Below are 13691 nucleotides of genomic sequence, written 5' to 3'. Positions count from 1 at the left end.
ACCCTGCAAAGGAGGGAGGTTGGGGACAGAGGACAAGCACCTCATTGGACATAGGCTCTTTCTTGTGCCCTCCTGGAGAGAAGTTCAGCTGCAGGCTGACCCTGCACTAGGGTCTGCTCTGGGAAAGCCATGGGGGAACCACCAGCAAGCCAATGCACAGTGTCAAGCCTGTGCCCAGCGTGTCCTCAAGGCTGGGGTTAGCACAGAGGCCCCAACCCATTCACAGCCCATCTCTACTGCCTCACTCTGCCCTGGGCCAGCTCTAGGTCACTACCAAGGACAAGTCTCCTCTCCCAGTCTGCATTAGTCAGAGGTCATGCTGCAAACCTTCAGGAGGGGGTAGGGCAGGGAGTGACTGGTGGCATTCTGCCACGTTGTATCTGTCCCAACTGTGATGAACAGGAACCCAGAGAAGGCAGGCAAGTTTGCCATCAGGAAGTCCTGCCGGTTTACTGAGCGTCCCAAGCTCCTAGGATGGCTGCCAACCCCCAGGGAGACTGGCAGGACAGACACTCCCCAAGAGCCATAAAGTGAGGCCTGTCTAGGCCTGGGGGAGAAGGGGGAAGGGCAGAGAGGGCAGGACCTTTAAGGGCAAGTGTGAGCCTGACCTTTGGGGCTGGAAGCAACTGAAGGAAATGAAGGGTGCTGTACAGAGACTATAACATGCCTTCCTGGCAGCTCTGGAGTAGCAAGGGGAGGTAGCAGTCCTCCCGGCAGCCCCAGTTACACACAAGTACCACACACACATGATAATAACCTTTATTGCCTCAGGAGAACTAGATGGCCTGCTTCACAGAACTCCTACAGGACTACAGAGCACACAAACATAGCAAAACAAAAGGGGCTCAACTTGGGCTAGACACAAGTGCCCTCTACACTCCTAAGAGTGGAAACAGCCCAGCAGGGCAGGACAACACGAAACTCAATCTTGAATGAGCGACAATCAAGGCCCCTGTGGTATGCTGGCAAGGTGAAAGGGGCCTAAATGAGCTATTGGTTGTGGAAGGCAATGAGGCAAGCAGAGGGAGAGAACCGAAGTACCAGAGGAGAGGCTGGGCTCCCAGGAAGCAGCACACAGGCCAGGTGGAAGCCAGCTGCAGGCAGAGAAGGAGGCAGGCCCTCACTCCTCCTTCTTATCCGTGGGACCATCTACTGAGGCCTGAAAAGAAACAGAAACCCCAAAGCAGTAGGTTGGCAGTGCCCATTCCTCCCCTTCAGCCTCTAGCCCTACATATGCCCAGAGGCTCAGCCTGGTTCCCTTCTCCCATAAATGACAGGTATCCAGGCAAGCAAGGTGCCCCACCCTTGACAGCACCCAAAGGCTTGCCAGGGTGGAGGACTGCCAGGACTACTGAGGTTCTCCAGCTGGGAGAGCAGCTGGAGGCCTCCATTATGGTTTTTACAGCAGCTGGATCAGAACCAGGATCTCCTCTCTCTCAAACAGCAAGCTGTTTGTTTCAGGTCCTGATTCAGGCTGTTCCCAATTCTGCATACCTTCCATAGATCCTCTCAAAACCCAAGTCCTTCCCAGAGAGCCTGTCCTACACTGAGGGTATGGATCCCCACTATGGAGCTGAGCCCCCTTTCCTTGCCCACTGTGGTGCCTAAGCTTGGACTGCCAAGCACCAAGGCAAGCTGTTTGAACACTAGGGTGTTTACCTGGCCCTATAGTCCAACTTCCAAACCATCTAAGATCCCAAGCTAGCCTGAGGACTTAGCCCAGGCCTGCAGTGGCAGGCAATGGCAGCAACTAGTACCTAATTAGTGGCCTTCGAGACTTTCTCCCCAACCTCAAGGGAAAGGTAGCCAGCAGCAGGTCCCACGGTTTGACCTGCATTAGCTATTCTGGATGGGGCCCCATATCATGGGCTGCGGTGGTCTGAAAGGTAAGGAGTAGCCCCTCTTGAGAGCCCTGAGGTTGGGCTCAAGAGGAAGGCCCACAGCAGAGAGCCAACCTACCACAGAGGTCCACCATTCACTGCCAGGCCACACCCCACCATGAAGGGTTCTAGCTGCTGGGTCTGCTCTGGGCCCAGACTTAGCAGTAAAGGAAGCAGGAAGAGGAAGCATACCACTGGCTGGTCCCCTAGACTCCTAGCAGGACTTTTTGGGCAGAGGCAACAGACTCCTCCATACATAGAGGGACTCTGCTACAAGGCCCTAACTCTAACCCATATCTGGCAGGCATAGGCACAGACACTGACCTGCAGCTTGGCATGCTCCTCCAGCAGGCGGTCATACTCCTTGGTAAGGCCCTCAGACTGTTTGCGCATGGCCAGAGCCTCATTTTCAGCTTTCTCTAGTTCTGAAAATGATAGAAATGAGGAAGACAGAAAGAAATTAAGGACTGGGACCAGGGAGGAAAAACCTACTTGCTGAAGACAGAGGACACTGCCGACAGTCTCTTGGGCAATTACTTCTGTTTCTAAATAAAACCCCTCTTTCTGCCTTTACAGCCCCCAGAGCATAGATGAAGAAAACAGCTAGATGAAGGGAAAAAAAATACAAAGAAACTCCTTGGTTCTTTTAAAGAAGAGAACCCCAGAGCCTCTCAGCAGGGGTGACCTTCAGGGACACCTGAGAGTGAGAAAAATCCTAGACTCAAAGAAAGAACCCCTAATGATGATGACACCTCAGCATGAAGACACAGCCAAAAGCATGTGAAGTACAGGCACTCTGGACTGAGTTGGAGGGTATGAAGGGGGACATGCCAGTTAAGAGCTGACTTAGTCTAAATCATGTACAACCACAAGAATGAGATCTAAATTAGAATCAGTTATACTCTATGTATGCATAATACATCAAAATACACTCTACCGTCAAGCATATCTAAAAAGAATAAAGAAAAAAAGCCAGTTTAGTTAAAAAAAAAAAAAAAAAAAACCACCATGAATTCCTGTCCATTCCTTGACATTCCTTTCGTTCTCAGCTCCAAAACAACTTTGGGTTCCCCCTGCCTGCCTTTCTTGATGGGAAAACCCCCAGCAGATACTGCTATGGCATGTGGGGCAGCTGCCAGAGCTTCTCCAGGGCCAGCTCAAATCACTGAGCCCCACCTAGCTGGGGGCCAAGCTCGGCTGCATTTGGTTTGGCAGACATAAGGGTGCTATGTGTGTTTCCACCCAGATCTTGAGGTTGCATGTGAGGTTTGTTATGAATACTTTGGTATAAAACAGGCAGCAGCGAACAACACAGCTTCCAGGCCTCTAAGGGGTAGAGAACTCAGAAGACAACCCTCACTTTGCTTGGTGCTGGCCAACTCATCCTTTAGCTTCTTCAGGTCAGCCTTCAGGTTCTTGTTTTCTTCCTTTAGCTTTGCCTCAGCATCCTCAAGATCCAACTTGCCTACATCCATAGCAGCTCCCTGGAAAAAGTATGGAGGGCCCAGGTTACTTGGGAGGAAGGGAGGGTGAGGTTCCAGCTCGATCCTCCCCACCAAGCCACAGTTCCTCAAGCTGCCCTGGGCACTTGTCCCTTCAGAAATGTCAACACAGAACTGGGCCACCACTTGCTCCCAGCTTCCAGGCAAAGGCCAGGGTGTGGCTGGCTGCCGAGGAACAGAGAAGGGTCAGTGGAGCCACCTGCTACAGGCTCACAGGCCACATGCCCTGCCTGCCCTGGCCCCTGGCCCCGCTTCCTTCCTCACCAGCAAGACTCAGCAGCTTCACGGGGTTAACTGGTCCCTCCAATGTCTCAACTTGCTGTCATCTGGAAATCTCTGCTAGTCACCCCCAACTAACCACTTATCATCCCTTCCTTTCTCCAGGCTCTAGCAGCTCACTATAGCCAATGACCCCAAATTCACCCCTGCCCATCCAGCTGCATCCCACTGGTGACTCCTGAGCTTGGCTCACACCTCACCTCCTAACAAGCCTTCGAGGACTTGGCCAACAACCCTGTCCCTGCCTCTTTCCTAGCACTGAAGAATGTTACTGGCCCCTGAGTTCCTGAAGGGTCATGGCTGATAGCCATCTTCTGGAGAATGGAAAGGAGACAGTGGCAGCAATGCCCCATTCTCTACCTCATCCCTGGGAGCTAGAGGAGGATGTCAGAGTCACCCCGGGTCCTTCTAGCAGGCACACCCTCCCCACTGACAACTTCTCCTTTGCGCGTCTGCCCAACTCTTCAGCTTCTCAGGTAGCAGCAGTCTCACAGAATTCCCAGCCTACTAACAGTGGGAATGTGGCCATGACCCCAGGCATCCCACAGTGGGTGGCAAAGGCAGGACTCACCTTCTTGAGCTGGTCATTTTCTTCCATATACTTCTTTGCTGCCTCACTTGCACTCTCTGCCTGTTTTTTAAAGGCTTCATTAGAGGCCAGCAGTGTGGCCTGCTGGGAGATGAGTGTCACCAAGCGCCTAAGCAGGCTGCAATTGTTTACAAAAAGGGAGAAGTGAGAAAAAATAAGAGAGCAAATTGGCTGGCAAGAATTCCTCTTGGCTGCCCGCCGCCCCAGCCTGCTTCCGGGCTGGACCTGGCTGGCCTCTTAGAGGTGTCTCAGAGAGGTTCAAAGTAGGAGCCTGGGGACATCCAGGGCACAGCCTATCTACAGCACAAGGTCCCAGGTCAGGGCTTGGACATGCTAGACAAGCCTCAGCACAGTTCTCTTCCCCACAAGGCCAGGCTTGCCTCTGTAAAAGAACAACAGCCAACACACCACACCCAATCCTCTATCTACCTTATAAGGTAGTTACTACGACTGCTCCTACTTTACAGAAGAGGAAACTGAGGTACAGCAGAGTAATGTGCACAGGGTCAAGAGTGAAAAATGGACATGGCTGGAATTTCAGCTTACATCTGTGTTACTCCAAAGCCTGCAATCGAAACCACCATACTTTCTTTACTCTTGGGTCCTGACATGAGGCAGAAAGGACTTTTCTCCCCTCAACCCCTTTTGCAAACCCACCATCCAGGCATCTGTTACATAAAAGATGGGCACAGGTGCCCACTGCCTATCTAAAGCAGAGAGGAAAACAGGTGGCAACTGGTGGCAGACCCCTTTCCAAGTAGTAGGAATGGGCTGGCAGGGAAAGGAAGAAAAAAGATGGGGGCAGGGGTGCTTTCCCCATGTCATGCAAAGGGGCCAAGTCCAGACACAGGCAAGGCGCGTAGAGGCCCAGGGAAAAAGGAAGAAAAGTTGCTTCCCTCAGGGCACTCCAACGAAACGCTCTTGCTCAAAACCTCAGCAGTCTGCTCCTACACTGTCCTCTCTGGCCCTGCCAGGTCTTGGCATGCTCTGTCAATCCCCACCTGCAGCACAGGTGGGCAAAAACAGGAAAGCAGAGGTGAGCTCTCTCTCTGGCCTGACCCAGGGTTCTCCAGGGCCCTGGCAGAGCCCCTTTCAGGAATGCACAAATGGGATGGAGAGGCCCATGGTTCCTGGTTTGGGGAGAGGCTCCCAGGGGCCCCTGGCAGCACAGGGAGAGCCAGGCCATTGATTCCTGGCAGGAGAGGAGAGTTTCCAGTGACATGTGCTCTCTAAAATTAGCATCTGGACCTCGTGGCCTAGGGCTCAGGTTTCCCTGCCTCAGCCCCCAGCTGCCCACCAGCCTGCCCCCCACTGGGTTGGAGCCCTGAAGGTGGAGGGAGCTACAGAGTGCCCCGGGAGCCAGGGAGAAGCCACGCATCTGACTCACAGCAGCATGGCCAGAAGTCATGGAGAGGCCAGAAAGAAAGGCAAGTGTGACTAGCCCCAACCCCCAGCACAGACCTCCCTGGCTCCTGAGCAGGTCCCTGTGCTAATGAGGAAGAGGCCCCTCCTCCCAGCTAGAAATGGGGGGAGGGGGCATGTGTGCCACCTGGTGGTAGAGATGGAGCCTGTGGGGACCCAGCATAGACAGGCAGGCAGGACTACGGGTTACCTCTCCAACCCCCACTCAGGCAGTGCAGGTGGCCACTGGGAATGCCCATGGCTGTTGCCTCAGTTACCCAGGGAAGCCAGCAGACTGAGATGACAGTGGCAGTGCAGCAGGGGCCCAGGCTCTTCTCTGTGCTGTCTCAGGCCTTCTCTAGCTATTGAGAAAGTTTCCTGGTTGGGCTACAGCACCCACAGAATCCAGCACAAGACCTGTGCAGTATTCACTCATAATCCCAGCTCTACTGAGCCCCAACAAGGCCTTCGGCTTGCAGCAGTAAACAGTGAATGTTCCCACCACAGGCCCTGGTTCCCTTTCCTCTGGGAGACTATCACAGACGCTCCCCACATGCTGAGCACCCTGGTTCACCTCAGGGCAGATACCCCCATTGTCCACTCCAGCCAGGATAGTTCTCTTCCATAATATCCATTGATTCAACTGTGATTCTGGATAATTCTCCCTGCTGTGATCTGTCTTCCCCCTGGGAATCTACCCCTCAATCTCCTTCCTGCAGTTATCAAGCTCAAGCCCATCTCCTCCCTCTCTCCCACCAGTCCCCACTCCAGTCAAGGCTACCAGCAGGGCCAGTGTTCCCCTAACTGCCAGATCCTGTGACCACCCTGAAGACCTCACAGCACTCACATTCTGCAGCATATAGCACTGCTGACAAGTCACCCTCATGATGTCCCCCCAATTTCCATAGCTCCTCTCCTACCACCCAGTACTCTGCTCCTTGGGGGTCTGCTCTGTACCTCGAACTTCCTTCTGACCAATCTTATACCTGAAAGGTTTTATATACCACTCAGACTCATATTCAGCTGCCCATTAAACATCAGCTCTTGGATGTCCCTAGAGACCTCCAAACTCAGTCTTTCCAAAACAATCCTTTCCTTACCTAATCTGAGCCAATCATTTCATGAATCCATGCCATGGTGGTGGACACATAAGCCATCTTAGGATCCACCCTCCTTGCTCCTCAGCCCAGGCCACCATCCAGGGCCTTCCCTGTCAACTCTTAGGTCACCTACCAGTCATCCCTACCACCAGTACTATCTCCCTATCAACAGCAGTCCAGCATTCCCATCTACCCCAGATCACCTACTACTCCTCCTGTCAAGCCATTGCTTGAGTAATATGGAGCCTTCACCACCCCCAGAACACATCTGGTTCTGCATGTGAGTCCTCCAGGCTGCAGTGTCTCCTACCCAGCTCAACTAGAGAAGGCTTTTCTCAGCCCACTGCCTGCCCTTTAGGTGTTCCCAGTGGCCCCCTACTTATCCACAGGGCTGAATGGTTCTTTCTCAATCTTCTGCATCCTTCTCACTTCATGTGGCTGCCTTACCAGGCTATGAACACCTTCGAGCCAGCACTGTTCCTTTCATCTTTATGCTCCTGTAGCTGGCACAATGAAAAGGGGCCTTCCAGGTGACCCTAACTCACTCCTGTAATAGGAAACACTCCCTGATGAGTGAGGGGACATGTTTGAGGCTGCTCATCAGGCCTAAGCCTGCCCTTTCACCTTGCTACACCCATGTCCACCTACAGGCCTGGCACTAAGGAAGGCACAGAGAGTGCTCACCAATCTGTCCCACAACAGAAGAGACAGTAGTGGGAAAGTATCAGCTCAGACCCTGTTGGTGAGCAAATCAGGCTTGGAGCCTCGGTGGCAGCAGAGAAAGCACATAAGACAAGCAATTTGCCATGAGCTGGGGCAGACCTGAGCTCTGGCTTCTGTCCCCAGTCTGTTCCCTTGAGGACTCAGCAAGGCATGTCAGGCCCTTCCCAGCGGGCTCATCAGCATTTGCCAGCTTGGGAGTCGGCCTTCTAGAACATTTTGCTGCTCCTTCACCCACTGGGTCATTCATCCAGATCCCACTCAACAGTTCCCTCAATGACCCTCCACCTCCCACATCCTCACCCTGGCACTCCTCCACACTGTTCTCTATGAGATTTGCCAGGGCCCCGGGACTAAGTACAGCACAGTGAGCAGGGGTAACCTTCAGAATTTCCAGGCTTCAAAGGCCCCAAGACACACCAGCCTGCTGACCACCATACTGCCTCTCTCTCCTGCCACGTTCTCTTCCAGCTCTCTACTTTATCTCCTGAGAGCTGTCACCCAGATAGCTGTTCTTCGCTATTCATTTAAGGAGAATAGATGAGAACCTGAGAGCTAAAGAAATTTCCTAAAGGAATACAGTAGTCACCAACAAAACAACCCAGGATCCAGATTAACTGCATCTAATGACAGTAGGAAAAGCCAGTGAACTTAATCGAATCCAGATGTGTCCTTGGCAAACAAATGTCAACCCCAAATACCTGAACTCGGCTTGGCTTTCTTGGTAAAATGTTCTTGGATGCTGAGCAGGGCTATCATGCTTTTATAAAAGGTTGAGTAAACAAGAGAAGGCAGGAGAAATACAATCTCTCTCTGGACTCTAGAGAAACAGGGCCAAGCATATCAAGTGGGGAGAGACATGGCTCATAGGCACTTTTCACCAATCCTGTCTCCCCTGTGAACAAACAGGAGGAGGAAGATAGGGGCTTAACAGGAAGTGGGAAAGGAGCAAGCCTTCATGAAAGGTCCTTCAGTGAGGCCCCAGGGGTGTCAGGTGAGACAACACCCCTGCAGGCATAGGTTATGCACACAAGCTCTGCTCTGCTCCCCACAAGTGTGGCCCCGGTGTCACAGCGCCACCTGCTGACTCCACGCTGTCATAGCCCATTAGAGCCTGGCAGTGTGGCCAGAAGACATTGGGTGAAACATACCTTAGCTGTTATAAGAAAAAAATGAGGCAGCCTCCCTGGCAAGGAACCAAAACCAGGTGACGCCCAGGAAAGGCTTCGGTGCAGTAGTGATAATACCAGGGCTTCTGCTGCTCCAGGACTCTCTCTCTCTCAAGAGCCTGCAGTCTTGAAACTAAGGAAGCTTCGAACAGGAGGGTCAATTAAGACTAGGAAAGTTTTGCAATCCCAGCTACTTGGGAGGCCGAGGCAGGAGGATGGCAAGTTTGAGGCCAGCATGAGAAACTTCATGAGACTGTCTCAAAATAAAAAGTAAATAAAAGGGCTGGGGGCGGGTGTAGCTCAGAGGTAGAGCATCCGTGGGTTCAATTCACCAGTACCAAAAAAAGAAACAGAATTTCCCTAGGAAAGATCCAAGGAAGGTCACCCCAAAGCGCTGCCAAGACCCTTCTGGCCTCAGCTACTTAGTGAGGCCATGTCTCAAAATTAAAAACAGGCTGAGGATGTGGCTCAGTAGTTAAAGTTAAATCCCCATTATCAAAAAAAAAAAAAAAAAAAGGTAAAGAGAACAAATGATGTGAATGAGCTACTTCAGAGGTTTTCTCATGCTTCTTTCTTGAAACCAGTTGAGGACTTTGGGGTGACATGGGAGGAGGCAGAATGCCAGACAACTTTGATAAAGACATTCTGTAATTAGTTCACTCAAACTAAAAGATGCTGGTGGCCTGCCTTGTTTCTGGAGAAGTAATCTCCATGATGGTGTGAGTCACGAAGTTGTCACCCCCCAGATGTGCCTGGCACTGGTGCCTGTCACAGCTAAGGGCCTCCAGTAGGTTGAAGATGGTGCTCAGAGCCCAGGGAGAACCAGCACAGTGGACAAGTATGAGCTCGACTGTATGGTACTCTTGTTGAAATGCTCTGTACACAAGGGACATACGAAGCTCAAGTTTCCTGCCAATGAGGAGCAGTGAACCACACATGTGTCTACAGACACTGCTGAAAGGAACCTTGAGTCTTGTCCTCCCCCCACACACCCTGCTTGTGTGACCAGACCACAGAGGTACTCAAAGGGGATCTCCTAGGAAAATAAATTTCCAAGGACCTTCAAACAGAGAAGGGCCCCTGCTTGTTCAGCATCCTGCCCCAAAGGAGTTCATTCACAATTTTTTGGTGGGAGGGAATACTGGGGATTGAACTTGGGATCTCAACCACTGAGCCACTTCCCCAGCCCTATTCTGTATTTTATTTAGAGACAGGGTCTCACTGAGTTGCTTAGCACCTTGCTTTTTGCTAAAGCTGGTTTTTAACTCATGATCCTCCTGCCTTAGCCTTCCAACACTGGGATTATAGGCATGTGCCATGGTACCTGGTTCCACCCTTTAAAAAAATTGTTTTTAGTTGCAGATGGACCTTTATTTTACTTATTTTTATGTAATGCTGAGAATTAAATCCAGTGCCTCACACACACTAGGCAAGCACTCTACCACTGAGCCACCACCCCATTCCCACCATTTGCTTTTAAGAGTGTGTGAGAGAAAGACTACTTTGGCCTAAATTTAAGAGACTAAACAGTATTTATTATTTTGAAAGCAGGTGGTGGTTGTTCAGTTGGATGCTTGTCAAGCAGTCCCTTGCAGGCCACTCATAGGGAATCTCTTTGTAAGAATCCCCAAGACCCAGCACCAAAGGACACAGCACAGTTAGATGATTTTGACTTGAGGGGAGGCACTAGGAATCAAGGGGTTCTCAAAAAGGCTCTTCCATATTATATAGGGAAATGCTATTCCAGTGTTTGTACTCTTAACCCATTTTGTCCCATCATTCCAGATGTGGAACACCTATAAAAACTTAAACTGAGCAAGAAATACACCACTTACGCTAACTTAAAATATTTGAATACTAAATATGTTCACAAAATTGAAAACTTAGAAGTTAGTGGGTTAAGAAAAGGTGACAACCAGTGGATGGACTGATGGAGGGAGGGACAGATGGACAAAGGGAGAGAGAGAGAGAACATCAAGTGGAACTTAAGTTATAAAAATTCCTCTGCTGGCCTTCAATAGCAGTGGCCCTCAGTTCTGGCTGCAAGGCAGAAGTCACCAATTTAATCACCATCTTAGGGTGGGCCCAGCACCTGTATTTTTTTTAATTCCTAGTTACCTTATCTAGATATGGATTTAGATACCCAAATTGTAAAGACAATCAAGGGAATGTGGATAGACACTAAAGACTTTATGTAAAAAAACTATTACAAACATCTTGTACATAAGGTGTCAGCAACATATTGTCTGGGATTTGCTTCAAAATAATCCAGAGTGGGGAATCATTTGGGAGATGTGAGATGCCCAGTGCTAAAAGTGGACCTGTGCTTACTATTCTGATTATATACATACCTGCTTTCCCAAGTCAATAAAGTGGAGCTCACCCTGCGTGGTTCTAATGTGACCAGGACATTACCCATCTAGATGTCTGGAGCTCCCTGAAGATACGTAGACTGGTTCATCTTCAACTTCTACTGCAAGGAGGTCCTTTCCCTAAACCTCTGCTCTTTGAGTAGGCAGAACAACATTAGCCCTTGCTTTGGCTACAGTACCTGTCTTAATGGTTCTGCTGGACTCTGCCTCCTACCAAAGGTCAAGAATGAACTTTCTCGGGCTCGGGTTGTGGCTCAGTGGTAGAGCATTCGCCTAGCATGTGTGAGGCCCTGGGTTCAATCCTCAGCACTACATAAAAATAAATAAAATAAAGGTATAGTGTCCAACTACAAATAAAAAATATTAAAAAAAAAGAATGAACTTTCTCTTTAACTCTCTCTGGACCTGCCAATCTACCAATCATAAGGAAAAATATCCCACCAAACTCCATCACCAGCAGGAATGAGACTGATGATAACAGCTATCAGGCATCAAACACCTCCTACCTGCAGGCATAGCTGAGAATGTTAACATGAATCACCTATATCCTCATCTCTGCTTTAGGGTTTAGGAAAAAGGCTCAGGGAGGGGAAGTAACTGGCCTGAAATCATACAGCTAACCAGTAACAACCAGAATTCAAACCCAGATATGATTTTAAGCTCTACTCTCATCATGTCAACCTGCGTAACAGAGCCACCAGGGGCCACTATGGTCCCTGGGCAAACAGGAAGCACCCCATGGCCAAGGCACATCAGCAGCAAAGGCCAGAATGAATATTGGCCTTCTACCCTCGTGGCTGGCACATGCTGTGCCAGCTTACATGGCAGCTCTACCTCCTCTCACCACTGAGCACAAGCCCTGGTAATCATAGGAGTGCTAATTATCTGCATGGACAAAATGCTATTGATGAGCAGGACTGACCCAAAGGAAAGCAGAGCAGCTCACTCAAGGGTCTGAGTGAACTACATCCTGTGGATTAAAAAGGCTCCACTGCCTTCCAACAAATAACCCAGGCCCCCACAGGGGAACTCTTCAGCCTCACAGTTAAGAAGAAGAGATTTAAGCCCAGTGCCATGGCATATGCCTGAGGCAAGAGGATCACAACTTTGAGGTAATCCTGAGCAGTTTGGCAAGACCCTGTCCTCTCTAAAATTAAAAGGGCTGGAGATGTAGCTTAGTGGTACAGTACTTGCCTAGCATACACAAGCCCTGGATTCAATCACTAGTAACTAGTAGCCCCCCCCCCGCCTCCGACACACAGAAGGAGTTTAGCTCTGACCCCAACCTGCCTATAAGCCACCAAACAATCCTAGAGCTTTGGACCTGATCCATAGCTCCAGCTGGAGCTGCTGAGAGGAGCGTGCAAATAAGTGTGCCAGTTCCATCCCAGGTGAATTCTTTCTCAGATTCAGACCACTCAGCCTGAGCCCCTCCCTCAACAGCCACATTCACTCCCTAGTTCCTGGAGCTGGCAGGGGCTATAGCCCCGCATGGATCAGATGCCAGTGACAAGCTGTGAGAGGATGAAGGATTGTCATCTCCTGTGAGAGGAAGCAGCCAAAGACAGACAGACTTAGGAATAGCCAATAGCTTTGATACTCCCTGCACTGACACCCCATGTCCCACACTGAGGACGAGGTCCAGTTCCATTCTGTCCTACAACTCAGGCATGGCTCAGCACATCAATATGTGCCAAGCCAATGCTTAGTAAATGCCTGTTACTTGCCTGATGGGGGCAAGGGCTTAAGGAGTTTCCTGAGGCGTTCTGGGCCCCTCTGTCTTGTGAACAATCCCAGTTCCTGGCCTATGCTGGAGGTCTACTAAGTCACAGGGCAGGTACTAGATGGTTAAGCCCAGGAATTCTCAACTTTGGCACTACTGACATCTGGGGACAGAATATTCTTTGCTCTGGGAACTGTCCTGTGTATTAGTTTGTTTAGCAACATCTCTCTGTCTACTAGATGCCAATAGACCCCTTTTCAATTGTGATGACCAAAAAATGTCCCCAGATACAAATGTCCCTTATGGGAGCAAAACCACCCCTGAGAACCACTGGTTTAGACCTGCACTGTTCAATACATTAGTCAATAGATGCATGTGGCGAAACTGAAACTAAGATTAAAAAGTCTGGTTTCTTGATCAAATAGTCACATTTCAAGTGCTCAAACAATCACATGAGGAGACACTTGTAGCTCTAGGAGTCTGGAACAAGGTTTAAGAGGAAAAGCTTGCATTGGCTGGGAATCGAACCCAGGCCTCCTGCGTGGCGATGAGAATTCTACCACTGAACCACCAATGCCTATGACACTGCAGCTCTAGGAGTTTTCCATCATCAAAGTTCTATTGGCAGTACTGTTCTATTTCTATGAAACAGATCTGTTTCACAGGAAAGCACAGAAATTGGAATAAATCAGATCCTCTCACAAAAAAGGACCCCTGGCACCTGTGTTCCCAAGGTACCAAAGCAGGCAGCAAGGTAACAGGAACAATGATATAAAAGACAGAACCGGGGCTGGGGATGTGGCTCAAGCGGTAGCGCACTCGCCTGGCGTGCGTGCAGCCCGGGTTCGATCCTCAGCACCACATACCAACAAAGATGTTGTGTCCGCCGATAAAATTAAAAAATAAATAAATAAATATTAAAATTCTCTCTCTCTCTCCTCTCTCTCTCCCTCTCT

The 13691-nt window shown here is 50.1% G+C and overlaps 1 protein-coding gene across 1 annotated transcript in view; it reads right to left on the bottom strand.

The window, feature by feature from the left end:
- Nucleotides 1–745: 745 nt before the first annotated feature.
- Bcap31 (B cell receptor associated protein 31) overlaps nucleotides 746–13691 on the bottom strand; it is a 31304-nt gene continuing 18358 nt past the window's right edge. The window contains exons 5-8 of the mRNA XM_026412782.1: nucleotides 4233–4368; nucleotides 3241–3364; nucleotides 2205–2305; nucleotides 746–1159 (exon numbers count right to left, since the gene is read on the bottom strand). Coding sequence (XP_026268567.1) covers nucleotides 1121–1159; nucleotides 2205–2305; nucleotides 3241–3364; nucleotides 4233–4368 — 400 coding nt within the window. The 3' untranslated portion in view covers nucleotides 746–1120. The remainder of the gene's footprint in view (nucleotides 1160–2204; nucleotides 2306–3240; nucleotides 3365–4232; nucleotides 4369–13691) is intronic.

Source organism: Urocitellus parryii, chromosome X, assembly GCF_045843805.1.
Source record: "Urocitellus parryii isolate mUroPar1 chromosome X, mUroPar1.hap1, whole genome shotgun sequence".
NCBI classification, from domain to species: domain Eukaryota; kingdom Metazoa; phylum Chordata; class Mammalia; order Rodentia; family Sciuridae; genus Urocitellus; species Urocitellus parryii.
Note: the sequence above shows the minus strand (reverse complement) of the source record. Positions and strands in the feature narration are given on the sequence as shown.